The sequence below is a fragment of the Cebus imitator genome, unplaced genomic scaffold, assembly GCF_001604975.1.
Source record: "Cebus imitator isolate Cc_AM_T3 unplaced genomic scaffold, Cebus_imitator-1.0 Scaffold219, whole genome shotgun sequence".
NCBI lineage: Eukaryota > Metazoa > Chordata > Mammalia > Primates > Cebidae > Cebus > Cebus imitator.
The window spans coordinates 1,916,517-1,942,996 of record NW_016107534.1 but is presented as its reverse complement, the minus strand read 5'-3'; the positions used below and the strand labels follow the sequence as shown (position 1 = coordinate 1,942,996).

General features: G+C 48.7%; 3 protein-coding genes across 3 annotated transcripts; 1 reads left to right on the top strand and 2 right to left on the bottom strand.

The window, feature by feature from the left end:
- Positions 1 to 397: 397 nt before the first annotated feature.
- FSCN3 (fascin actin-bundling protein 3) lies at positions 398 to 9,438 on the bottom strand. The gene is made up of 7 exons (XM_017549483.2): positions 9,095 to 9,438; positions 7,346 to 8,042; positions 6,905 to 7,023; positions 3,803 to 3,962; positions 2,872 to 3,042; positions 2,331 to 2,536; positions 398 to 572 (listed from the first exon to the last, which is right to left on the bottom strand). Exons 1-6 carry the CDS (start codon positions 9,236 to 9,238, stop codon positions 2,331 to 2,333), a joined length of 1,497 nt encoding a protein of 498 aa, XP_017404972.1. The 5' UTR covers positions 9,239 to 9,438; the 3' UTR covers positions 398 to 572.
- Positions 9,439 to 11,011: 1,573 nt separating this feature from the next.
- Positions 11,012 to 14,354, bottom strand: ARF5 (ADP ribosylation factor 5). Its single transcript, XM_017549484.1, has 6 exons — positions 14,143 to 14,354; positions 13,548 to 13,628; positions 13,105 to 13,214; positions 12,535 to 12,606; positions 11,619 to 11,744; positions 11,012 to 11,495 (listed from the first exon to the last, which is right to left on the bottom strand). Exons 1-6 carry the CDS (start codon positions 14,207 to 14,209, stop codon positions 11,409 to 11,411), a joined length of 543 nt encoding a protein of 180 aa, XP_017404973.1. The 5' UTR covers positions 14,210 to 14,354; the 3' UTR covers positions 11,012 to 11,408.
- A 2,707-nt stretch (positions 14,355 to 17,061) lies between these two features.
- Positions 17,062 to 23,788, top strand: GCC1 (GRIP and coiled-coil domain containing 1). The gene is made up of 3 exons (XM_017549482.2): positions 17,062 to 18,533; positions 19,287 to 20,612; positions 23,527 to 23,788. Exons 1-2 carry the CDS (start codon positions 17,502 to 17,504, stop codon positions 20,580 to 20,582), a joined length of 2,328 nt encoding a protein of 775 aa, XP_017404971.1. The 5' UTR covers positions 17,062 to 17,501; the 3' UTR covers positions 20,583 to 20,612; positions 23,527 to 23,788.
- Positions 23,789 to 26,480: the final 2,692 nt, after the last annotated feature.

Here is a 26,480-nt window from a genome sequence, read left to right as displayed (position 1 = left end):
AAGAAATGGTGGAAGAAGTGCCCACTTCACTGGATCAAAGGTAATGATGGGTGGGAAAGTTGGATAAGTCGTGGTAGGAGGAGGTAAAGTGGCCTATATAGGCATAAGGTATTATTAACATTATCCTGTGCTCACAGGATTAACAATCTTTCCCTTCTTTCTAAATCAAAAAGATAGTTAATGTTATAACTGGATTCTAAACCCTTCAGGGCAATGTTGGCTCCTAATAGGGTCACTGGAAAAAGTCTAGCGGTTCTGGGCGGGGATAGGGGAGGATCAGTGGAAGAACTGCTTGCCATTTGGTCTCTCCTGGATAGAACTTAGAGCAGCCTGGAGCCTCTATTTTCACCCTCATCCAGACCCCTACTCTATACTGAGTCAGACGCACACAAGGATGTTGGGGGTGGCCTGTTGTGATGTATTGTTGCATAAAACAGGTGTTTTGCTAAACTGGGTAGGAAAAGTTGTAACAGATATTATTCTCTTCGATCTTGACTCTGGGGTTCCTGTTCCGTTTAGTGTAGTCATTTTTTCTGGAGGATTTGGATTTTGGTAGGTGACATCCCATTGACCTGGAGAGGAAAGAGGAAATATAAATGGTCGGCAATCATGTCAGTCATTTGCTGATCTCTGGTTTTTAGAATACTTGGTAAGATCCTGTGGGAGGAAAGAGAATAAAGTGATTTATCTAATTCTTGATGAGGGATCCACCCTATACATATGTGAAGCTCTTTCTTTCTTTTTTTTTTTTTTTAAAACAGAATCTCACTTACTGTCACTAGGCTGGAGTGCAGTGGTGCGATCTTGGCTCACTACAACCTCCGCCCCCCAGGCTCAAGCGATTCTCCTGCCTCAGCCTCCACTTTGGGAGGCTGAGGCTGGCGGATCACGAGGTCGAGATATCAAGATCATCCTGGCCAACTTGGTGAAACCCCATCTCCACTAAAAATACAAAAATTAGCTGGATGTGGTGAAGTTAACTTACAGGAAGAATCTTAATAGCTCTTGATTCCAGTTCTGTGTGATGAAAGTGCTCTGCACAATAAGCCAGGAAAACCAGGTCCACTAGGAAGGGACAGGACTAAGAGCAATGAGGTGCCCTGAAGAGTGTGAACAGGGAATGATGGGTACATGTTACAAAAGCAGTGTGGAGATTAGATTGGACGTTGAGATGAGATTGGATGGATGGATCTGGCAGCAGGAAATGCTTTAGGGGAGCCCTAGAAGCAGTGCTTCTGGATAAAAGCCTGGAGCCAAGTGGGGGGCAATGATAATTAAGAAGGAGCAAACAGGCAAGAGGCACTGTTAAAGAAGAGCCCAAGAATTTGCAGGGTTTGATGAAGAAAGTGAAAGAAAGGGTGGAGAGATGGTGCTGAGGTCTTGAGCCTGGGCATTTGGGAGGAAGGAATGCCCAAGACGGCCTTGGGGAAGGCAGGAAAACAGGATGGCCTCAGGAAGGGAAGGTGAGCAGGCTGATATCAGCTATGCTAATTTTGAGGAACTGGCAAGTCGACTGTCTATCAGGAGGTTGGAGAGATGTGACATTGGAGGTCAGGAGAGGTATCAGGGCTGGAAACAAATATTCAGGAGCCCCAGGGGTCCAAGAGGTAGGGATAGAAAGTGGATAGGATAGAAAGCACATCTTTTTCTTCACCTATGCACATCATCAAAGTCATTCGTTTTCCTTAAAAATAGGGTGAAATGGCCAGGCATGGTGGCTCACGCCTGTAATCTGAGCACTTTGGGAGGCCAAGGCAGGCGGATCACTTGAGGTCAGGAGTTCAAGACCACCCTGGCCAAAATGGTGAAACCCCATTTCTACTAAAAATACAAAAAATTAGCCAGGCATCATGGCACATGCCTGTAACCCAAGCTACTCTGGAGACTGAGGCAGGACAATTGCTTGAACCTGGGAGGCAGAGGTTGCAGTGAGCCAAGATCGTGCCACAGCACTCCAGCCTGGGTGATAGAGTGAGACTCTGTCTCAAAAATAGAAAAAGAAAAAAGGGTGAAATTCTGCATCTTAATGGAGAGAGAGAGATGTACAATAACACCTCACCCTGTCCCCTCCAGGCTTGCTTGCAAGCCCACGTGTCAGTGTGGCATAGCAGTGGAAAACCATCGCCCCTCTCTAGCAAGCCCAGGTTTATAAGCTGTCAAGGAATGGCACAGATTTGGAATAAATGTCTGGAGTTGATCAAATCATGGGACAGAGGTCAGCCTGGGAGTGCATTCTGGTCTTCCCATCATATGCCCCCCCACCCACCTCCCTTCTCCTCCTGCCCCTTGGCTTCTGCTCCCCTAGCCCCTTACCTCTTTCTCTCCCTTACCTAAAATTCCCAGATACACTCTTTGGTAATGTCTTCGCTGTCTGCCAACAGGGTGCCGCTTTGGTCAGCTCGCATGTAGAAACCATTGGGGGCCAGTACAGTGAGTAAGTTGCTCCCCTGAAGCTCTATACAGAAGTTGAGGGCAAACTTGCCCCAAGGACGAAAGGTGCCAAAGGGTGTTATTGACCAGAAGGATCCCCCATGTGCTGGAGAGGGAAGAGCTCAGGTTGGTAGGCCATTCACAGGGGAGTCCTCCAGCAACCTGCCCTCAGAGGGGCTTCCTGGAGGCATGCCGCCCTCCCCTGGCTGCCCCATCCTGCCTGCATTGGCAGGTCCTTCTATGGAAATGCAGGAGGGCCAGTAGGATTCCACTGGTTTCTGTTCTTCCAACCCACTCTGGGGCTTTGACGTGTGAAAACAGACAGTTACTGTTTCTCCTTTTATAATGAGCAGGCCCCGAGTGGCAGGCCCTGAAGTCTGAGCTGGTACTAAGGCAAGGGCTAGACTGTGAACCCCCAGGCGGGGAAGAGGAGCCACTCACCCTGGAAGTGGTAGATACCCTGTCGGCAGGGTAGTAGGTGAATGCGGTCGGGCTGATCCTGGTTGCACTGTATGAGGTCACGGCCCGATGTGGAGCCCACGTAACCATAACGACCTCGCAATACAAGAAAGGGGCGGTTGGCAAATAAAATCCCAAATTCCTCATTTGGGCCTGAAAGAAATGGAAAGGAGTTATCTGGATGGGCTGCCTCTGTTTTCCCAGGTGAAGTAGGAGCAGGGGACACTAACTGCAGAAAGATGTGGTCAATATTTTAACATTGGATGAACACCTACATGTCAGGTCTTACGCTAGATGCTTGTGAAATGTTTGTGAGAGTACCTAGCACATGCGAAACTCAAGAACCTTTAATATTCTTCCCTCCTTTGAGGTGTGTTGATGTGTTTCATCCTCATGGCAACTCTGTGAGATCGCAGAGTTATAGACAATGAAATGTCCATGGAGATGCTTTGCTTAAGAGATGACAAAAATTCAGTGACTGAGCGAGTACAGACCCAAATCTTCTGACCCCGACCCCAGTGCTCTTTGTTGTTGTTGTTGTTGAGATGGAGTCTCGCTCTGTCTTACCCAGGCTGGAGTGCAGTGGTGCGATCACTGCTCACTGCAACCTCCGCCTCCCGGGTTCAAGTGATTCTCCTGCCTCACCCTCCTGAGTAGCTGGGATTACAGGCGCACACCTCCATCCCTGGCTAAATTTTGTATTTTTAGTAGAGACGTGGTTTCACCATGTTGATTAGGCTGGTCTAGAACTCCTGACCTCATGATCCACCTGCCTTGCCCTCCCAAAGTGCTGGTATTACAGGAGTGAGCCACTGCGCCCGGCTTCCAGTGCTCTTTTTAACAATCATATTCCACCTCCCTCTAAAAGTCTCCCTGACTTGGAATCATCTGGCAGGAAGGCTGCTCCACCCACCTGGAAGGGTGGCATTGGCCATCAGCAGACCGTTGGCTGCAATGCCCAGGAAGCGCCCACTGCAGGACTGCAGGATGATCCTGCCACAGTTCCAGTGCATTTGGAAGAAGGTGTTAGACTCCAGGGGGTGCCCATCAGCCATCACTGCCCTGTGGCGCCTCTGGAAAGCATGTCAGGAAGAGAGATGAAGAGTAAGGACCAACAATCTCAGTTTTCTTCCCACCAGTTTTATTCCTACAGGCTCTTGCCACATCCCACCTACCAGCCTTTTTCATGCTCCCAGAGTTGATGCCTTCAGAACCTTTTTGGAAATGTTCTGTGGCCTCAGCTCTCCTCCTTCCCCCAGTCTGTGCTATATCCCAGGGCACAGCATAAAAACTAGGCTAGAATATCACAGGGAGAGAAATAAACCTCAGCCTTGACTTCAAAATCATTTTGAAGTAGATCACAGACATAAAAGTGAAAGCTAAACTATGAAAGATGTAGAAGAAAATATAAGAGAAGTTCTTTGCAACTTTGGAGTAGGCAATGATTTATTGGGACAAGAAAAGCAGTAACCATTTTAAAAATGGACAAACTGAACTTCACTGAAATTAAACACTTTCTTCTCAAAAGACCCATTCAACAAATAAAAAGGTAAGCCCCAGGTTGGGAGAAAATTTTTGCAATACATATGTTTGGCAAAGGATTTGAATTTAGAACACATAAAGAACTTTTACAATGCATTAATAAGACAAACAACCCAGTAGCAAATGGCAAACGATCTGAACAGAGATGTACAAACAGCGAATGAGCACATGAAAATGGTCACAATGGCTCACACCTGTAATCCCAGGACTTTGGGAGGCTTAGGTGGGTAGATCACAAGGTCAGGAGTTCAAGACCAGCCTGGCCAACATAGTGAAACCCTGTCTCTACTAAAAATACAAAAAATTAGCCAGGCATGGTGGCCCATGCTTATAGTCCCAGCTACTCGGGAGGCTGAGGCAGGAGAATTGCTTGAACCTGGGAGGCGGAGGTTGTGGTGAGTCAAGATTACGCCACTGTACTCCAGCCTGGGCAACAGAGTGAGACTCCATCTCAAAAAAAAAAAAAAGCAAGATTCTAAACATTACTAAGTATAAGGTAAATGTGAATTAAATCCATAAATTACACAGCCAATAGAGTGGCTAAAATACAAAAGTTAGATAATCCAAAAGCCAGCTTTACCGTTGGTGAGAATATGGAATTCTTAGAACCCTCATACATTATTGACATGAATGTAAAATAGTACAGTCACTTTAGAAAACTGACATTTTCTTATAAAGTTAAGCACATATCTATCATACAACCTAGTAATTCCACTCCTACGTATTTACCTAAGATAAATGAAAATGTAAGTTCACAAAAAGACTTATACGTGAATGCTTATAGCAACTTTATTTCTAACAGCCCAGACTGGAAACAACCCAAGTGTTCATCAACAAGTGAATAAACAAATCATGTTTATGAGCAGCATTATAGAATACTACTCGGCAATAAAAAGGAATGAACTCCTGAAACATGAACATTATGGATGAATCTTAAAAACATTGTGCCAAGCAAAAGAAACATATATACCATACATATTATATGTTTCCATTTATCAGACATGCTAAGGTAGGTAGGCAAATCTAATTCACAGAGACAGAAGACAGATCAGTGGTAGCCAGGAGAGGGAGCGCAAGGGTGGAGGGGAACTGACAGCAAAGAAGCAAGAGGGAATTTTTCAGTGTTGGAAATATTCTCTCACTTGTGATACGCTTATGGCATGGTTGCATGGATGATACATTTGTCAAAACTTACTGAATTTTATACTTAATGGGTGCATTTTGTTTATAAAATATACATAATATACATATTAGAATATAATATACATAATTTACACATATGTGTATTAATTTACATACATTCAAATTATATCTTAATAAAGTTGCTTTTTATTTTATTTTATTTATTTATTTTTTTTGAGACAGAGTTTCGCTCTTGTTACCCAGGCTGGAGTGCAATGGCGCGATTTCGGCTCACCGCAACCTCCGCCTCCCGGGTTCAGGCAATTCTCCTGCCTCAGCCTCCTGAGTACCTGGGATAACAGGCACGCACCACCATGCCCAGCTAATTTTTTGTATTTTTTAGTAGAGACGGGGTTTCACCGTGTTGACCAGGATGGTCTCGATCTCTCGACCTCGTGATCCACCTGCCTCGGCCTCCCAAACTGCTGGGATTACAGGCTTGAGCCACCACGCCCGGCTGCTTTTTATTTTTTTTAAAAAAGAGACCCCACAGCTGGGCGCAGTGGCTCACACCTGTAATCCCAGAACTTTGGGAAGCTGATGCGGGCGGATCACAGGGTCAGGAGTTCGAGACCAGCCTGGCCAATATGGTGAAACCTCGTCTCTACTAAAAATACAAAAATTAGCTGGGTGGTGGGCGCTGGCAGTCCCAGCTACTCAGGAGGCCGAGGCAGGAGAATCGCTCGAACCTGGGAGGCAGAGGTTGCAGCGAGCTGAGATCGCACCAGCCTGGGTGACAGAGTGAGACTCCAACTCAAAAAAAAAAAAAAAAAAAAACAAGCAAAAAAGAGGCCCCATTGGGCAAAAATGAATGTTTATCGATAAGTGCCTCCACAGCCACGTCATCCTCTGGTCATTTGCCTTGAAAAAGGAGAAGGGCTGGGTGCAGTGGTTCATGCCTATAATCCCAGTACTTTGGGAGACCAAGTCGGGCGGATCACCAGGTCAGGAGTTTGGGACCAGCCTGGCCAATATGGTGAAACCACATCTCTACTAAAAATACAAAAATTAGCTGGGCATGGTAGTGCCCCCCTGTAGTCCCAGCTACTGAGGAGGCAGAGGCAGGAGAATCACTTGAACCTGGGAGGTGGAGGTTGCAGTGGGCCAAGATCGTAGCACTGCACTCCACGCTGGCAACAGAGTGAGACTTCGTCTCAAAATAAATAAATAAATAAATAAATAAATAAATAAATAAATAAATAAAATAAGTAAGAAGAAAAAGGAGGAGGAAGTATCGGGAGGGAAAGCTCAGAGCTTAAGGTTTCTTTTTCTCAGAAAGCCAAGGTCTTACCTGGGCTAGGTAGTAGCCATTGGCTGAACGAAGCTGCACAGTGGGGCTCTCACTGTCACATTCAAACTGGAACAAGGACATTGAAGTTAAGCGCTCAGAAGCAGCACACACCTCATCATCTGCAGAGGAAGCGCATGTCAGTAAAAGCCTCACCCTCAGTCTCAGCCCCTCATCCATGCTTTATGGCCGGGGTTCTTTCCCTCCTCAACCTTCATCACTTTCTGTTGGACCATGGCAGGTCTAAAGAAGACACAGGGAACTTTCTCCTAAATCCCATACCCACCCTTTTCTGTCCTACTCGATGGCACAAAAGATCCACTTGGGACCCCAGGATCTTCCTTATTATTAGATTCAAAAATCCTTGCTGATCCCAAACACATTTTTCTCTTCTCAACAGCCACCCCTTCCTCCCTCCATCGCTGTGTTGGGCCCAGCACTTGCCGTAGACGACTGAGACAAACCGCCGAGTCTTTGACCTGAGGCTGACCCAGACTGGGCAGTGCTGTAGGATGAACCACTCCTCACCCCTCACAGGGTTGCAGCCCAGGCCCAAGAGCAGATGTGTGCCCTGTGGATATAACATGCCTCCTTCTCCATCGCACAGTGCCACAAATCCTCCAGGCCGCACTTGCATGTGAAAAGCTGTCTGTGATGAGGGTTGGGAGAACAGCCGGTCTACATGGGACAAGAAGTGGTGTGTAGAGGTCTCCAGGTGGTAGCATCCATCTCGGAAATGCAACAGGAAGCCACATTCCTCCAGGCAGGGAACTGCTGCGTCCACCCAGATGCGGCCCATAGTGGGGTCGGCCCGGGCATAGCAGCGGTGGATGGGGCTGTAGAGGATCACGTGGACATGGAGGGCTGGTCGGGGGGTCCACATGTGGTAAGCTGAGAGGACCCGGGAAGTGCAAAACACATCCTTGCCATTGGACTCCAGATAACGACCAGAGATGAGGCACTGGAGAGTCCACTTGCTGTTCCGGTGGAAACGCAGTAGGAAGCACCCATGGTGGCTGGTCCTTGGGCGGCCATAACACACAGTGCCATCACACTCACACAGCAGGTAGAGGCCCTGCACACTCTTCAGTCGTACCACGGCCTGTGTCTCATGCTCATTGCTCACCAGGATCTCCCAGGTCTGGACGCATCAGGAGGGAGAAGAGGGAAATCAGTATCACCAAAATACCAGACCCAGGAGCTCTGCAACAGTCACGGCTGGCATCACCCCAGCACCTTCATCAGCACCACCCACCTCCCCTTCCACATCAGCCCTGGTGTCTCCTTGCTGTCAGCTCTTCCATTTTCCCACTCTCTCCTAACCAAAAGATCTCTGAGCCCTTCCACCCCTGCAGCCAGAGGGCAAGATCCAAAGAGAAGTTCTAAATGTCCACTTCTTCAGCCAATGGAAGGTACAGCTCCCTCCCTTCTTAATCCCACTGTTCAATACCTGATTTTTAAAGAAATGCTTTGGTTTAAGGCTTCTTTTTTCTTCCTCACTGTTGTCCGCAGAGAGCACACTTAGCCAATATCTCCATCCCCAAAGATTGCCTCCCTAGCATGGCAAGACAGGAGCAAAAGCTCTTATAGGCAGGCCATGGCTCCAGGGATGAAGATGGGAGCACGAACAGTTCAGATGCTATTGTCTGGTTCAACTGTGATCAACTTTGTTATAACAGGAAGAACTTTGCCCCTGCCTCACTCTGGCACCCATCCCAGAGGTGCCTACATTCCTCTCTAAAATGAAGACCGACACTGCTAGGGCTTCTGGAGTTCCTCATTCTCAAACCACAACCAGAACAGAAACACAGGCTTTGCAGTAGCTCCACTGGTCCAACTTCCCCTGGATGCCCACAATTTTGCTTTCCAACCTGGGCTCTCCACTTCTCCTCTTTATGACACAACTACCCTGTGCTGAGGTGGGGAACAGGGGACAGTAAGAGCAGGACAAGGCAGCAAGGCCAGGGCTGATGCTTCAACTCGTGGAATAAGTTGAGAGGTGGGAGATGGGGCAATGGGGTCTGTGAACAAAAGCCTGGAGCAGAAAAGTCTCAGGCCTGGCAATGGCAGAGCCTAGGAAAGTGATTAGGTTGAGAGTACAACTTGCTTTCATATACAAGCAAGTGCACACACACACACACACACACACACACACCACTCAGAAAACTGGTTCCAGTACATTTGCTTTGTCACCTGTCTTCTGCCCAAACTCTTCGCAGTTGCAGTGACTGTATTCTTGCATGCCTCAAAGGTGAGGTAGGTTCCTGCCCAGCTGATGAGCCCAACCCTTAGGTCCTCAGCCTTGGGATGTCTGTGTATCCACTCCACTTCATCCATGGGGCCGACACCACAGGTGATGACTCCGTCCGGCCCAGCCTTCCCCCCTGAAGTGAGGTTCCACAGGCCATAGGGCCTGTAGTACCCACCAGATGTTCCCAGAGGGAACTTCCCAGGCAGAGGCTGGCCTGGGGCCCAACACCTCTGTGACCCGGGAGCATTGTGACTGTGAGGGCAGCCTCTTATCCCACTGCAGTGGGGAAAGGACCCTGGCTCAGCAGCATTAATCCATGGCCTAGACAAGACGGGTCCAGAGCCTATGGTGTTTGCCTATTCCCCTCTGGGCACCAAGCTAGGCTGAGCTGAGACCAGGATCTGGAACTTCAACCTGTGAATTTAGGCAAGTCCCTCCCTTTCTTTACCTGTTTCTTATTCTGGTAACAGGATAGAAATCAACCTCTTTCTTCCCAAGGAAGTGGACTCTGGCTGGTTCCCTTGCAGCTCAAGTATTTTATTAAGTTCAAGATATCTAAGAAAAATTTATCAGCTTTCATGGCCCTTAGGAGGATGAGGCCAAAATGTTCCAGATGTTGCTTTGCAGGGAGTATGAGGAAACCCTAAATCAGCAGACATCAAATTATTTATATTCATCAGGAAGGCTGGCTCAGGACCTGGGTAAGAAGGGCCTAGGTGGAGAGAGCACCAAGCACCCCTCCTCAACCCCAGCTGCACTGCTGGTGGGTAGCACAGCTGGCTGAGCAGTCAGAGCTCCTGCAAGGATATCCTTCCCCTCCAAAGAGTCTCTGAGTGATAATCTCTGGGACTCGCTTCCTGCAAATCTTGAGGAGAAAACCCAGCTCAGAACCTGGAAAATATGACATGAAAGAAACAGAAAGGCAAAGAGAAGTGATAATGAGTTCTGCCTAAGCATGGCTAGGATCCAAGGGAAAATGGGCAGTCAATCACACTTGGAGAATAAGCCATCTTTTTGAGACAGGGTCTTGCTTTGCTAGCCAGGTTGGAGTGCATCTCAGTTGACTGCAGCCTCGATCTCCTAAACTCAAGTGAACCTCTCGCCTCAGCCTCCTGAGCTGCTGGGACGGCAGGTGTGCACCACCGTGCCTGGCTAATTTATTTTTTGTACAGACGGGGTCTTGCCATGTTGCCCAGGCTGATCTTGAACTCCTCCTGCCTCAGCCTCCCAAAGTGCTAGAATTACAGGCATGAGCCACGGTGCCCAGCCACCCCTGGTTCCTTACACCTGCTTTCCTACTCACCATAGGTGGGGTCTTCCCAAGTAGCAAGAGTCTCAGTGGTATGCAGCAAGGAACTATAAGCCCCAGACCCCACCCATGTTTTGCAAAATAACGGTAATAGACTATTAGTAGCAGAATCCTCTGGGTAATTTTAAAGGTGCATATTGTTGGGCATAAGACTAATCCTGATGAATCACATTTTCTGAAATGTACCTCGGGATTCGTATTACTGTACATTCTCTCCCCCTCAAATTTTAATGTGGAAGGCAAACATTAAGAATTGCTCTAAGTAGCTATGAGAATGATGGGAAGTGGAGTTATGAGGTACATGGAACTATGAGGGTAGATCCTGTAATCTTTAGCAAAGGCTCCTTGGAGCTAGGGAAGGAATGAGATTTTCACCACTGAAAATCCTACAGTATTTCCAGCCCAAGAATAAGGAAGGAGAAGCTGAGCTGCACGAGGGTGTGTGTGGGTGGGGTCGCCCTGCAGCCTTAGCTGCTTTGATCCTCTCCCACGTTGTCTTTTTGTACCCAGTAACCCAACCTCCCATTTACAGGCTACAGACAACACCGGGTACAAACCACAGCAAATTTATTACTCAATATCCAGTGCCACATTATAGCACCACCCAGAGCCCTCACCTTCCCCCCCAACCTGGCCCCAAGGGTACACCCAAAACAGAAAAAAAAGGAAACCCAGATCCCTGCTCCTCCTCTGGAAGAGGGGGCCTTGGCCAGGAAGCCCCTTCCATAGGTCCCAGCAGGCAGGAGAGTGGACCCCTCTGTGCCCAGAGAGCAAGGCTCCAGGCTCCAACAACAGAGAGAACATGCAGGCAGGAGCAGGAGCAGAGGCCTGTGGCTGTGGGGGAGGAAGAGTGGGAGGAAAGGGCACTGCCTGAGGAGTCTGGGAGTCTGGTCATCCTGGGGATGCACGCAGGAGCTTCTGGGCATCAGGGGCCTGCCCCTGGCTGGTTAGCGCTTTGACAGCTCGTGGGACAGCCAATCCAGACCATCGTACAGACCTGTGCCTTGGGTGGCACAGGTGGCCTGGACATACCACTGTGGGGAGAAAAAAAGAAAGAGGTCAGCAACAAGGAACAAAAGAGATGCCTTTACATTCCTGCCCCAGCCTGTGGCTTCCCTAAAGAGGCAGGATTCAGACCAGGTGGGCAGGACCCTTACTGTGCGGCTGCGCAAGTGCTGTAGCCCCAACTTGTCAGTCAGTTCGCTCACGGGCATGGCATTGGGCATGTCCTGCTTATTGGCAAACACCAGCAGCACCGCATCCCGCAGCTCATCCTCCTGCAGCTGAGAGGGGAGAAGAGAAGGTGGGACCCAGACTCCCGCTTCCCTACTGTGTTGGGGAATTCCCGTTCTACCTCCTAGCATCTTTACTGGAAAAAAAGTATTGTGTAATCTGCTGCTGAAAACAAGACATAGTTGTAAATGAGCTTGACGTCACCTGGGACGTAAGTCCTGAAAAGAAAGACCTTTTCCTAATTTGAGTACTTGCCTAGGCAAAATGACAACATTTCCAAATAGAAAAGGCAAGAATATAAGATGTTTCTCTTTACCACATATAAGTCCCAGCTCCCCCACAACTTCTCAAACTCAGATGTAAAGACACTGAGAATGTGGCTGGGAGTGGTGGCTCATGCCTATAATCCCAACGATTTGGGAGGCCAGGATCACCGGTGGTCGGGAGTTCAAGACCAGCCTGGCCAACATGGTGAAACTCCGTCTCTGCTAAAAATACAAAAATTATCTGAGCATGTTGGCAGGGGCCTGTTATCCCAGCTACTTGGGAGGCTGAGGCAGGAGAATCGCCTGAACCTGGGAGGCGGAGGTTGCAGTGAGCTGAGACTGTGTCACTGCACTCGGACCTGGGCAACAAGAGCAAAACTCCGTCACAAAAAAAAAAAAAAAAAAAAAAGACATAAGAATGCACACAGAAAAAGTCAGTCCCATCCAAAACATGGTGAGGTACTCATATTCCTGGTCTTCAATGCCTGTGGGGGGCTCCCTGACTTCTATACAACTACAGAGATCACTCTATCCCCAAGCTGAGGGCTCCGTTCCCAGGGCTCTGGGTACTCACCATCTTCTGCAGTTCATCAGCAGATTCTTGGACCCGCTCCCGGTCATTACTGTCCACCACAAAGATGAGGCCCTGGGCAGGAAGGAAGGAAGGAGGGAGAAGCAATCACTCCTGCCTGGGACACACGGTGGAGTGGCCCTTTCTCTTTTCTTCCCATCTGTAATTTTGTCAATCCTTCTCAACTAGTAAACTCTACAGAAGTTTACAGAACTCCACAGAAGCTCTACAGGAGTCCTGGCACAAACTAGAGACCCCACTGCAAAGAATACAGCCTTTGTCCCTGAGGAGGAAGTAGTTTATCTAAAGATGTGCAAGAAAATAAAGATATGTGATGAGGGCTAAATCAGGCAGCTGGATCCCAGACTCCTGCTTCTAATGAGAAGTCCAAGGTGAGGAAGACTAAGGCGAGGTCTGAAGGGTGAGCAGATGAGCAGAGGTTAACCAGAGAGGGGTAGAAGGGAGGAAGGGTTTTTTCCTTGGTCTGGGGGCCCAGCCTAGGCCAACAACTCTGTTCTCCCAGCCCTAACACCATTTCTACTGGGGTTAGGGAGTCCCCTCCCAACACTCCACCTGAGTGTTCTGGAAGTAGTGCCGCCACAGAGGCCGAATCTTGTCCTGGCCTCCCACGTCCCAGACTGTGAAACAGATGTTCTTATATTCCACTGTTTCTACATTGAAGCCTGCAGATAATTGGAAAAAATATATTTATGAGAAAAACTCCTGAAGGAAAGGGACTAAAACTACTTGGATCTCAGCAGGGACACCAAACCAGAAGGCAATGGAAGGCAATGATCAAGGCCCAGGGGAAGGGAACCCCAGAACTGGCGGTCAACAAGGCGGGCCTAGGTCACATCCACCCCGCCTCCGGTATCCACGTAGAGATACCCTGACCCACTTCTCAAGTAGCTGTATCTGATGTCAGGGTCAGCTCCAGACAAGTGGCAGAACTGGGAGCAGACCCCGAAGAGGGCCCGGCGAGGCGCTCCCACTCTCTGCTTCGTCCCCGGGCTCACCTATGGTTGGGATGGTGGTGACAATCTCCCCCAACTTCAGTTTGTACAGGATTGTGGTCTTGCCAGCCGCATCCAAGCCAACTGCAACGGAGAGGGGCACAGGGATGGAGATGGGAGCGAGGGAGCCCCCTAGAGACCAGGAAAAGGGAGAGGCCACAACAGCTGATGGTGACGGTGGCGGAGAGCGGGAGCACCTCCAGGTGCGCGTCGTTATCTACCTTTGGGGCCTGGAGGGCAGTCGGGTGGTGTGAGCCAACTCCAAAGAGGGAGCGGAGCGGGAGAAGGCTGGGAGGCAAGGGGTACGGGAGGAAGGCCGAGCTCCTTTTAAAAGTCGTCTCCTAGGGCGGAATCCTCCCTTACCAGCGGGGCTGGGGCGGAGGGAGCTTCACCCCACCCAGGCCCGCAGCTCCGGGTGTCAGGCCCTGGGGTCGGGGCTGCACACCGGGACCCGCTCGAGAGCAGAGGCCCCGGGGCGTTAGAAGGTGGGTGACCCGGGGCCAGAGGCCCAGGTGAGCGGGGCTGGAGGGACGCGGGGGCGGAAGGGCTGCGCCGGGGCCGGCGCCCCGCTCCGGGCCGCGCGCTTGATCTGCCTCACCCATGAGAATCCGCATCTGCTTCTTTCCGAAGATCCGCGAAAAGAGCGCGGACACGGTGAGGCCCATGGCGGGGCCCGGGGAGGGGGTGAAGGCACCAACGCGGGGTGCGGGCTGGAACTGGCCGGCCGCGGGGGGATGGGGCGCAGCACCAGCAGCAGGAGGAGGCTCCGCCGCCGCCTCCGCGCGTCGCTGCCCGCCCGACGTCACCGTGGGCCCGCCCCCGCCCGGGCCCCGCCCCCGCCCCCCGGCCCCGCCCCCCGGCTCTGGCTCCGCGGGAATCCGAAACTCCGTGAGTTGCCGCGGCTGGCCTCGGTCCCGCGTGGCCCTTACTTGGGAAAGGGACTGGGTCTCTAGCGCGCCTGCCAAGCCTGTGGCCGCCGAAGCGGCAGCCGGAGCGCGGCTGAGGAAAAAGCTTCATCGCTCCGCAGCGGCCCCTGCCCCTATCTTCAGTGGCCGGCGCTGGACTTTGGTTTCTTGGGTCCAGGCCCCTAGCGGCTCCAGTTTTAGCTCTTGGGAACCAGTAGCACTGAACGTAGGGAGCGGAAGCTGCGCCTAGGGGTCTTAGACCTCCCTTTACCCCCTCATCTTCCACTGAGGCTCTTGCGCGTAGTAGGTGGTCTTGTGAGAGTTGCGCCGGAGGTAGAGGAAGGTGCCCCAGTGCTAGCTAGCTTCCGTGAGTCCTTAAAACGCCTACTTCATAGATTCCCAATCAACAGAATTGGAAATCGTGGTGTCGTGGTCGCAGACCCACTTCTGGGCTGTTGGAGAAGTCCACCTTCGCCTGGATGGCCCTGCGGGCCCCGCCTTTCAGCCCAGGCGCAGGCCGCTTCGCTGAAGTTCCTCACTATGCCACAGACTTGTGGACCTGGCTTATTCTTGTACATCCATTCAGGATTTTGTGAGGATCTTGATTCCCTAGACCCAAAGAGCTTCACATGTCATTTCCCTGCCTCATTTTAGCATCTGAGGGGAGAATAGCAAAATAGGAACGAAATTCTTCTGTGGGAGACTGGCTTAATGCCAGACATTTAATATAGGCCTAACAAATGCTTGTTCAGTTGAACCGGACTGATAGATTCCAGTGGAGCAAGCGCAGGGGCCTACTCTGGATTCCCCGTGGGCTTCTAGGATCAGTTGTTTATGGACTCGAGGTAAACTGAGCTGGGAATAAAAAAAAAACCTTCACTCATTCATTTACTTTTTTAGCAAATATTTACTGAGCACCCACCATGTGCCAGTACTGTTTCAGGCTTTAGTTCAAATCTTAATGCTCCCATTTCTTGAGGATTTGGCTTCAACACTCTTCATAACTCTTCTGTTATTTCATCATCTATAAAAGGAGACTTGTTCTAACTTAAGGGGTTATGGTAAATATTAAAATGATGAGATAATGTGACCGAATGTTATGTATAATACAGCTAGATGTTATTTAGGCCACTGAGAAACGGGGTCTGAACAGACCGCCAGGGCCTGCCCCATCCCTACCTGCAAAGTCTGTTACAAGGACAGACTTTGGGAAACAGGAATGAGTGAGCACATGCCTTTCCTCTTCTCTTCAGTCATAGACTTGCATCCCTAAGAAGGCTTTTACAAGGCTGAAGAGTACATGTTAGAGAGTCCCAACATAATAACAGAACTAGTGGTCACCAAGTTAAGTCATGTCTACGTTTAGCTCTTTTATCAGCCTCTTTGTCTCCATCTCTGTTGTCACTATATTCTCTTCCCCATGACTGAAAGAGTCTCTTCACAGGTCTCCTGCCCCTTGTTCCCTCCACCATGTCATACAAGGCTTGATGACATTCCACTTTTCAGATTAAAATCCATTAGGGCCTCACTATCACCCAAGATAAAATTTAAATGCCATAAGTTGGGTCCCTGTCTCTTATGCCAGCCCCTCTGTTGTCCCCTCCTTCACATACCCTAAGCTACTGAATGCATTCTGGGTGAGTCAAACTCTGATACCCTACAGGTCTTTGCATCTTTTCCACCTGCTTGGAATGCTGGTTTCCCTGATCTCTGGTTAGGTGGACAATCAGGGCTCATACTTCAAATCCCAAAGTATTATTCCCAAGAGCCTTCCATGCCTCACCTAGCCAGGCCTCTTTCCTCTTAACTTTCCTACCACTTTGAATATACCCATACATACTGGTATTATAGCAGGACATGTTTGTGTGTCTAGTTCCTCACTAGGTTGTGAGTTCCCTGAAAGCAAGGTCATATCTGTTAATGGTGTTATCGTCTGGTACAACACGTAATATGTTGAGAATCAGACTGATTCAGATAGAACTAAACTTCCTAGCTGTGTGACCTTGGTCATGTTACGTATAACCCTTTTGCCTCATGTTCCCCTAACTGTAAAATAGTGCTAATGAGTATAGTGCTTATAATAATTATTGTAAAGACTAAGTAGCAAAACTCTTGTGAGCTCCTGGTACATAGCTGGCACTCAGGATAGACATGGCTTTAGAGTGCCCTCCATAAATATTTGTTGAATCAACTCAGCAGAACTAAGGAAGCATACTAACGATTACGCTGTATACCTACTAGGTGCCAAGCACTGTGCTAGAGAGGACTCCAGTTTTCGCGGTCTAAATGCGAGTCTTTAATTGTTGCCTTTTAGGAACATGGGACCTAAGCCCCCAAATCCTTGAATGCGTCGTTCACCTAAGTGCTTGTTAAGAACGCAGTGCGACGTCGCCCTCTGTCGCTCGCGGATAGTAGCCCGAGGTCAAGCTTAGGCGCTCTCACAAAACCAATACCACTCTGGTATCTTCGACTTTGCTTGCTTCTCTCTTCCCAAGCCTGTTTGCCGCTCGCTGCCGTACTGCGTTTTCAACAGGCCGCGCCCACCCACCCGCGGATTGGGCTCCGCCTAACTCCCGCCCACTGGGGGCGGGGCCCGCGGCGCCTAGCTGACGTCACTTCCAGCGGACACGGAAGCGCTGTAGTGGGCAGGCAGTTGTAGTTAGGAAATCGTGATGGGACTCCGCTCAGCGTGAGCACCTGACCTACGTGGGCCGAGGGGGCCGGCCAGGGCTCCTGTGGCCTGGACAGAGCGGAGAGTGTGGAGCGGCTTCTAGGCCAGCGCGGACGAGCCCTGGCCGAGCACGCCTCTGGTGCCAGCGTCGCCCCGCCTCCCGGGTAGTACCCGCCCCCACCCTCGGGCCTGGGACCAGGAGGGCACTTTTGCCTGTTGGTTCCGCCTATCCGCCTTAGGTCCGGGATAACTGGGTGCAGCAGGTGTGCGGCCCGCCGCCGGACAGCCCACTGGCTGTTTCTTTAAGCCCCTGTCTGCCTCTTCGCGGCCTTCTCTCGAGCTGCTGGAAAGCTGAAGTGGAGCAATCCGTTCAGAACCTCCATGGAGAAGTTTGCAATGAATTTCGGTGGCGGCCCGAGCAAGAAAGACTTGCTGGAGACTATAGAGACGCAGAAGAAGCAGCTTCTCCAGTACCAGGTACGGCTCAAGGATGTGGTCCGTGCTTATAAAAGCCTGCTGAAGGAGAAAGAGGCGCTGGAGGCCAGCATCAAGGTGCTGTCGGTATCCCACGAGGCAGATGTGGGCCTCGCAGGTGTCCAGCTTCCAGGCCTCGCCTTTCCTGACTCTGTGGATGACCGGTGCTCCACTCACAGCGAGGATAGCACTGGGACCGCCACTAGTGTGGATACGGCCGCCAGTCTCACCAGCACCAAGGGTGAGTTTGGGATAGAAGATGACAGACCAGCCCGTGGACCACCACCTCCGAAGTCCGAAGAGGCCAGTGGGTCAGAGAGTGGTGTTAGCAGTAGCAGTGGGGATGGGCCGTTTGCGGGTGGGGAGGTGGACAAAAGACTGCACCAGCTGAAGACTCAGTTGGCTACTTTGACCAGTTCTTTGGCCACAGTCACTCAGGAGAAGTCCCGCATGGAGGCTTCTTACTTGGCTGACAAGAAGAAGATGAAACAGGACTTAGAGGATGCCAATAACAAGGCAGAAGAGGAGAGGTTCCGCCTGGAGGGAGAATTGAAGGGGCTGCAGGAGCAAATAGCAGAAACCAAAGCCCGACTTATAACGCAGCAGCATGATCGGGCCCAAGAGCAGAGTGACCATGCCTTGATGCTGCGTGAGCTCCAGAAGCTGCTGCAGGAGGAGAGGACCCAGCGCCAGGACTTGGAGCTTAGGTTAGAAGAGACTCGAGAAGCCCTGGCAGGACGAGCATATGCAGCTGAACAGATGGAAGGATTTGAACTGCAGACCAAGCAGCTGACCCGTGAGGTGGAGGAGCTGAAAAGTGAACTGCAGGCCATTCGAGATGAGAAGACTCAGCCAGACCCCCGGCTGCAAGAACTTCAGGAAGAGGCCGCCCGCCTTAAGAGCCATTTCCAGGCCCAGTTACAGCAGGAAATGAGAAAGGTAATTATCCACATCTCTTTCAAACATTAGTCATTGATCTTAAGTGGGAAATACTAGGGTTTTTTACCTCCTTTGCTAGCGAGAGCTAAGTGTCTACACTGTCATTTTTGATGGTACCTGAAAAGTTCCACTAGTGAGTCCCGGGAAGTGCTGTTCTATGTGGTGTTGATGTAGGTGCTTCCAGGAGAATGTGGAGCTTCTCAGTGTGGGCTGGGTTGGAGCCAGTCAGCCCTGCCCTTCTGGGCATTGGCATCTTACCAGCTGTGTTCTATGAAGCAGTATAGTGGCAGCTGTACAGTAAAAGGTAGTGTATCTTATATTGGTATGTCCCGCTAGGGAGGGTGGCTGAAGGCTAAGGGGGATTTTCTCAGAAGTAACCTCTTGTCATTGCCTTTACTTAAGATTTGCCTGTTCTGGAGAAATGCTGTTTTCCAGAATAGGCCTCCTTTCTGGTGGAGAAAGGTTGCTTCCTTTCAATGTGGAGTGGGAGATCCAGCTCAGTTTTGAACTACTAGGAATATTAGATAAGGAAAAATGTTGTATGATTTCTTAATAAGATTTGAGGAAGCACCAGAAAAACAACAGTAACACACATTATATGTGAGTTAGGTGGAAAGCAGAATGGAATTGCAGATATAACAAGGTGCTTAATACTGTTTAGTATATGTGTCTTGCAGAACCCAGGCAGGTAATAGGAACTTTTGTTAGCTCCTGAATCAACCGATGCATTATTTCTCTTCCCTTGTTTTGCAGACAGCTGTTGCAGAGGATCGACTCCGTCAGCAATCTCAGGTGGAAGAACAGAGGGTGGCAGCCCTGGAGAATCAAATATCTGAGGTGTCGGAGCTGCTGGGCACCTACGAGAAAGCCAAGCAGAAAGACCAGCTGGCCATCCAGAAGCTGAAGGAGCGTATTCTGCAGCTGGACCTGGAGAACAAGACCCTGGCTCTAGCAGCCTCCAGCAGGTCCCCTCTGGACAGCCATGGAGAGGAGTCTAGTCTGGATGTCAATGTCCTGAAGGATAAAATGGAGAAGCTGAAGAAACTGCTGCAGGTTGCAGCCAGGAAAAGCCAGGTGACCCTGGATGTGGAGAAGCTCTGTGACCTGGAGATAATGACCAGCTCGGAGACTGCTGATGGGGAGAAAGCTACTGCACTCTATTACCAACAGGAGCTGAAACAGCTGAAGGAAGAGTTTGAGAGGTACAAGATGAGGGCCCAGGTGGTCCTCAAAAGCAAGAATACCAAAGATGGTAATCTGGGGAAGGAGCTGGAGGCAGCCCAGGAACAGCTCGCAGAGCTGAAGGAGAAGTATGTCTCCCTGCGGTTGTCCTGCGAGGAGCTTGAGCACCAACACCAGCAGGAGGCTGAGGACTGGAAGCAGGAGCTGGCCCGGCTGCAGCAGCTGCACCGGCAGGAGCTGGAGCGGTGCCAGCTGGACTTCAGGGACCGCACACTGAAACTGGAGGAGGAGCTGCACAAGCAGCGGGATCGTGCCCTGGCTGTGCTCGCTGAGAAGGACTTGGAACTGGAACAACTGCGTTCTGTGGCCTTGGCCTCTGGGCTGCCAGGACGCAGAAGTCCTGTGGGCGGTGGGGGTCCTGGGGACGTGGTTGACACATCATCCTCAGATAGCCTGACCCAAGCATTACAACTTGCAGCGGCCAATGAGCCCACTTTCTTTCTGTACGCTGAGCAGCTGGCCCGCAAGGAGGTGGAGATCACATCGCTGAGGAAGCAGAAGCACAGGCTGGAGGTCGAGGTGCATCAGCTGCAGGATCGGCTGCTGGAGGAGGGCGAACGGCATCGTGAAGAGGTTGCAGCCCTGCAAAGCCACATCGAAAAGAACATCAGGGACCAGAGCAGGGAGGGAGCCAACCTGGAGTACCTCAAAAACATCATCTACCGCTTCTTGACCTTACCTGACTCCCTGGGCCGCCAGCAGACTCTCACAGCTATATTGACTATCTTGCACTTCAGTCCGGAGGAAAAGAAAGTGATAATGCGACTCCCAACTAGTGCTAGCTGGTGGCCTTCTGGCAAGAGATGATGCCATTTTCACTTGCTCCTGGAATCTCTGTGCCTCTTTGATGTGGGAAAGGGCAGGCTCTGGTTTCTGCTTCTTCTTTTACATTGTCATTTATTTCTTCACTGTATTGAGCTGGGAGGAGTCTTCAATGTGGGATGGGATTTTCTGCCAAATGCCATTAATGCTGCTTTATCCTTGGGCCCTAGAGATACTGAAAGTGCTGAGGCAGTTATCTTCTGATGGCGTGTATGTGAGGAGAAGGTGAGGTGAGGACTGACAGGTGCAAAAATTGGGACAGTGGTAAGGCTCTTTTAAAATAAGATGTTTTGTTTTAATAATATCCTCCTGGCACAGAGCTAGGAGTAAATGTGACTCCAAAGGGAGTGCAGTTAATCTCTGAAGTTTACAAAAACCAGCTATTTTCTCCATCTTGTCACAGTCCAAGTCTGGTCCATTGCTGCTCCAATTCTCTGGGGACATAAAGCCAGGCTGGAAAGGGACCAGGAAGTTTGAAATAGTGGCACATCATCCACTAGACCCAAGGACCAAGGAATAGTGAGTTTATTCTGGAAGGAACTGGGAAGCTTAGTTAGTGTTTGGGGATGACTTACGCAATCTAGATGAAACAGCAGTTGTGACCATCCTAGAGAGGGTCCTGAGCACTAGCTTGATCTTAGGGATTTCCTGTGTAACCTGCTTTTGGCCTGGATAGGGTTAAAATAGACCTCTGTTGCTTATCCCTGCTTTAACCTGTCTGCCTGAGGTTGGCCTGAGATTGTGAGTAAATAACTTTGCTGTGTTCTCCTCAGTGTTGAACTTTCATTAAGAAATAAAGTCCTAGCATCTTACAGAGGGGGGTCCAAACGGTGAACGCTCATCCTGCCTAGATACAAGGAATTAGCTCAGAGATTGGCCCCTAGCTTTTCTGCCTTTGTAGGGACAGCAAAAGAGGAAAATTTGCTGCAGAAAATTCTGAAAGATTGCTGTAGCTGTCACAAAGAAGTGGTAAAGATAGCTAAAGCTGGATTGGGGTGCTTTCTGCCCAGTGGATCTTGGCATAAGTAGATTAATCTTGCTCTTTTAAGGAAAGGCAACTTATTCAGGCAGTCTGGAAAAGAGTTTCTCAGAAAACTCAGTTCCTCTGTTCCTTCTTTTCTCCCATCTACTCTTACCCACTCTTAGTGGTTATAGAGGTCTTTGGACTCTAAAGACTAGTGTTTGGCCACTAACTGAACTAATATGTATCTTTCTGTGATTTCATTTAGAGGTCTGTTTTGTGAGGGTTTTGGGGTACAGGAAACTTTGATTAAATCTTCTAAATGGGAGGCTGGGTGACCTGGATTATCTACAGTAAGTAGACTTAAATGGAACAGAAGTTATGTGTCCAAGTGATGACGATATAAACCATGGAATCATTAAACCTGAGTGACTTGACCTGTCTGGTTCCTTAATAAAAATAGAATGTGAATGTAAATGGTGAATGAAAAGGATAGAAATAATGTTTTTATATGTTCATCCATGAACTTGAATCCAGGGAGGAATATCTCAGTGCTTTAACCACCTTAGTTTTAACACACATTTCTTAGCCTGGAATTGCGTGTATATGTGTTTGTGTGTGGCCACATACACTGGAAAATGCTTTCTTACAGGTTTAGTGGACAGGCTTAAAAGTTCAGTAATTACTACTTCAAATTGTGTAAGTAATCTGTTTATGCTTTATTATCCTTAAAATCAGGATTCATGGTACCCTGAAAAAGTGTCTCTGGACATCAAACTAAACTAAAAAATAATAGACATGCTTAATTTTCTTGTTCTCTCTAAATGTAGGATGTCTTGTAATTGTTATTTCTAGGTAGCTGTGGACAGAGTAGAAAGATGCATAGTCACAGTTGCTTTCCTAGAACTAATAATTCCTGTGCTTTTTACTTTTGAGAAGATAGCAAACAGGAAAAGAAGCAAGTCAATTTCTGATTAATAATTTTAAGAATCTGGAGATAAATAAAACTGTGAGGGCTTCCAGCCGAAACTAAAAGACTTATTCCCTTACTACCTTTGACACAGAGCCTAGAAAGAGACAAAATTAATGCAGATATGCTAAATTCAAAATTTCTTGTCTTCTCACACCCTTCCCTGAAACAAGTTTTCCAGTTATTTGGCTGGTTTGCCTGTGACAGATACTCTAAGGAAAGAAAGGGAGATTGAGGGTAAAAGAATTGAGATTAGAATTAGAGATAAATACATTTTTCTCTGGCCCTTGTCCCAGAATATCAGACAGTATATGAGATATGTCAGGTAATGAGACTGAGCCTTATGTGATTAGCCATTATCACACAAGTCAGAGGAGGATTGCTGTGAAGAAGAGATGGAGGGAGAAAGTGGAGGGAAGGCAGTCTGACCCCCTCTTGGATACCTTGCATCTGGGAAATAAACATGTCCCTATATCCTGCCCTTGATGTTGTTAAATCCCTGTCTGTTACCTAGAACTCAGGCTCCCAACCTCGTTTTGTGAAGCTGCTACTAAGGATTATTTTTGCTCATTTTTTGTAGAGTGTACTGGTGTCATGTTGAGCCATTTACACCATTTACACCCATTTTTATCATTTATTCCTCACAGGGGCTATTCCCCCGCCACCCTTACAAATGTTAAATTTGTGGAAAGATCATGTAACTAGTAAGTGAGTCAGGTCTGATGAGTCCCAAAGCCCCCTTAATCTGGGTATGCTCCTGCCTCCTCAGCCCTTGGGAGGGTCAGAGCCTCTCTCCCTAGATTTCTAGGGATGAGGAGACTGCTCTCTAGGCTGAACTGGGCTGGCTCAAATGGAGAGAACATCTCCAGCTATAAATTGCAGCCAAGCAAAGTTGCTATGCTATAGGGTTGAACAGGCAACAGTGGTTCTTTGTAAGAGCCCTAAAGCTGCTCTGTCCCCAGTTTCTAGATCGTTGCTAACTTTAGAACTTGTATAATTCTAACACAATAAAAGAGGACTGGGTACTAGCTGTTGTTACAGTGTGTTCCAACTATCACCTCTGGAAAAACTGGGGAAACAGTTTTGGGGATTGGAAATAGAATCCTGATGAATGAATCACTTTACTCCCTCCCCTCTCCGCTCAACCCTCTTCTCCCCCAGGCAGTCTGGTGACCTCGGATGGATGGTTTTTGGAGCAAAAAACCCCCTAAGTACATAAAAAGCCAGCATAGTATCTGAAACAAGGTAGGTACCAAAACACTTATCTCTACCAAGAATGTTAAGTAGCAGAATTAGAAATCAGACGGAGGCCTTCTGGATTTAAATCTGGTGTTTCTTAGTCACAAGTGTTGCTGTAAACAAAAGGAAAAATGACTGTCCTTTATCAAGTGCCTGCTATGAGGGAGACTACTAACATTTCCCCTACCTTATTTAAATCACACAACAATCTGAAGCATATCTGTTTTGCAGATGAGTAAGTGGAGACTTGGCAAGATGGGATGAATTGGCCAAGGCGCAGAGCCAGTCATGGCAGGATCAGGAATCAGACATGTTCATATGGACCAGAGGCCCAGGCCCTTTCTGATGTCTGTGCTGTCTCCCAGGAGAGGGTAACGTGGAATCCTGAAGAAGTGTTGCTCACTGAGAAATTTAGGGTGCCGAGTTGCTGGCATGGGCTAAGGAAGAAGGGGTTCTTGTCCAGGTGGTCCAATCTTCAGTGCCAAATGACTGCCTCCTAATTTCTCAGAAACCTACTTTCCTAGTAGCAGAGCTATTTCACAGTGAAATTTATGAAATGGACTCATTACAAGTCAGTTTTATGAGAGTTTGAGTAGTGACAGACTGTTTTTCCTGGGACCCAGATCTCCTGGATAACCTAAATATTGAAGGTGCTGACAAACTCACACTGCAGGGAGCTCATAAAAGCAAAGGATGCCTGGAGGAAATGATCCTCCTAAGGAAGAAAAGCCCTGTCCATCCCTTGACTTAGCAAGGAGAGCATCTCTGGTTCAGTATAAATTCATCCATTGCTATGGTCTACTTCCATATCTCACAGAAGGAATCTCAGTCCTGATAACACTTTACATGAATGAGTTTTTAAATGTAGGCTTACACATACATTTAATACTTTTTTTTTTTTTTTTTTAAGACAGAGTCTTGCTCTGTCGCTCAAACTGGTGTACAGTGGTGCGATCTCAGCTCTCAGCTCACTGCAATCTCTGCCGCCTGTGTTCAAGTGAATCTCCTGTGTCCTGCCTCAATCTCCTGAGTAGCTGGGATTATAGGCGTATACCACCACGCCCAGGTAATTTTTGTATTTTAAGTAGAGACGGGGTTTCACCATGATGGCCAGGCTGTTCTCGAACTCCTGACTTCAAATGATCCACCGGTCTTGGCCTCCCAAAATGTAGGGATTACAGGCATGAACCATCACACCTGTTCCATACATTTTATATTAACTGAGGAGGCTGTGCTGTCCACAGTCAAAATCTATGAAGGGCTAGTATTTAGAGTCCATTGTCTTTCCCTTAATTCAACAGCTACCAGGCTTTTGAGCATGAGGGAAGCCTCAGTCTAGGCAATTTCACAGGCCCTTTGGGGGCATTCTGCCCTGGTGTCCTGTTTACTTCATTCCACTGGAATAAGCTGTCCAAAATGGAGCCTGGAGCCAGCTGAGATGAGATTTGAGATAAGTCTGGAGGCCAAGCTTCTTTGGTTTGGTGTCTTTGAGTGCCTGCATTGTATTACCTGGCAAGTTTAAATTTTTCTCATCTAGAATACTCGGGCACACCGCTCTCTCTGCCTCCAAAGTCCTTCCCCACCCGCATCCCAAACCTCTATAGTATGATCTTATCCTTTAAGACTCACCAGAAATGTCACTTTCTCCATCCTGACTTTTCTAATACCCAGGGACTTCATCCTCTGAGATTCTCCAGTACTTTGCTCACGTTGAGCCTGGACACAGAAGTGATGTCTTATACTTTCATGTTTCAAGTTACTTCTCTGTTTCCTTGACTGCCCTATAAATTCCTCAAGGTCACTCCCATGCCCCATTCATCTTTATGCTCTCAGGACTTTTCATATCCTGGCACATAGTAAGTGCTCAATAAATAGCTGAACAAATCAACAAGAGACTGGAAATACTAATTTGTGACTTCAGAATGAGAGATTTAATTTTTGCTAGTATACTGCTTTCTCGCACTGGGCTGCTTTCCTGCTAGTTTTGTCTTTAGCCATATTAGTGAATGTGCTTTGTTAATGTAGGTCTCTGGGACTATGACTAGAATTGAAATTAAGTAAAAAACTTCCTTTAGTTATTAGAAGACTTGGGGAGCTAGTCCTGGTCCCATCAGGGAATTTTCTTCAGAGCTAATTGGAAGATCGCTGAGAAAGGGAGAAAATAAGTTGTGGCAAGGACTCCAGGCTCAGGCACATAGCGAAATTTTGGGTCTCAGGTCTTACTCTTTTTAATTTTTATTTTTTACCTCCATATCTAGAGGACAGTTTTTTTTTTTTTTTTTTTTTTTTTTTTTTGAGGCAGAGTCTTGCTCTGTTGCCCAGACTGGAGTGTGGTGGCATGACCATAGCTCACTGCAGCCTTGAACTCGTGGGATCATGTGATCCTCCTGCCTCAGCCTCCTAGGTAACTGGGACTTCAGGTGTGCACCACCTTGTGTGGCTATTTTTTTTGTTTTTTTGAGACAGTCTCCTCTGTCCCCTAGGCTAGCGTGCAGTGGTGCTATCTCAGCTCACTGTAACTTCTGCCTCTTGGGTTCAAGCGATTCTCCTGCCTTAGCCTCCTGAGGAACTGGGATTACCAATTTTTGAATTTTTTTGAGACAAGGTTTCACCATGTTAAACAGACTGGTCTCGAACTCCTGACCTCAAGTGATCCACTCTACTCAGCCTCCCACAGTGCTGGAATTACAGATGTGAGCCACTATGCCTGGCC

Bases quoted from the DNA above. Each gene is read 5' to 3' on its own strand.
- FSCN3 (XM_017549483.2), bottom strand. From the start codon at position 9,238: ATGGATGAAGTGGAGTGGATACACAGACATCCCAAGGCTGAGGACCTA. The intron at 3,963-6,904 runs GTAAGACCTTGG...CATGCTTTCCAG, and splicing joins ATGGCTACTACCTAGCCCAG to AGGCGCCACAGGGCAGTGAT. The intron at 2,537-2,871 runs GTGAGTGGCTCC...TTCCCTCTCCAG, and splicing joins GGGTATCTACCACTTCCAGG to CACATGGGGGATCCTTCTGG.
- ARF5 (XM_017549484.1), bottom strand. From the start codon at position 14,209: ATGGGCCTCACCGTGTCCGCGCTCTTTTCGCGGATCTTCGGAAAGAAG. The intron at 13,215-13,547 runs GTGAGCCCGGGG...AATTATCTGCAG, and splicing joins CACCACCATCCCAACCATAG to GCTTCAATGTAGAAACAGTG. The intron at 11,745-12,534 runs GTGAGTACCCAG...CTCCCCTCTCAG, and splicing joins CTGATGAACTGCAGAAGATG to CTGCAGGAGGATGAGCTGCG.
- GCC1 (XM_017549482.2), top strand. From the start codon at position 17,502: ATGGAGAAGTTTGCAATGAATTTCGGTGGCGGCCCGAGCAAGAAAGAC. The intron at 18,534-19,286 runs GTAATTATCCAC...CTTGTTTTGCAG, and splicing joins TACAGCAGGAAATGAGAAAG to ACAGCTGTTGCAGAGGATCG.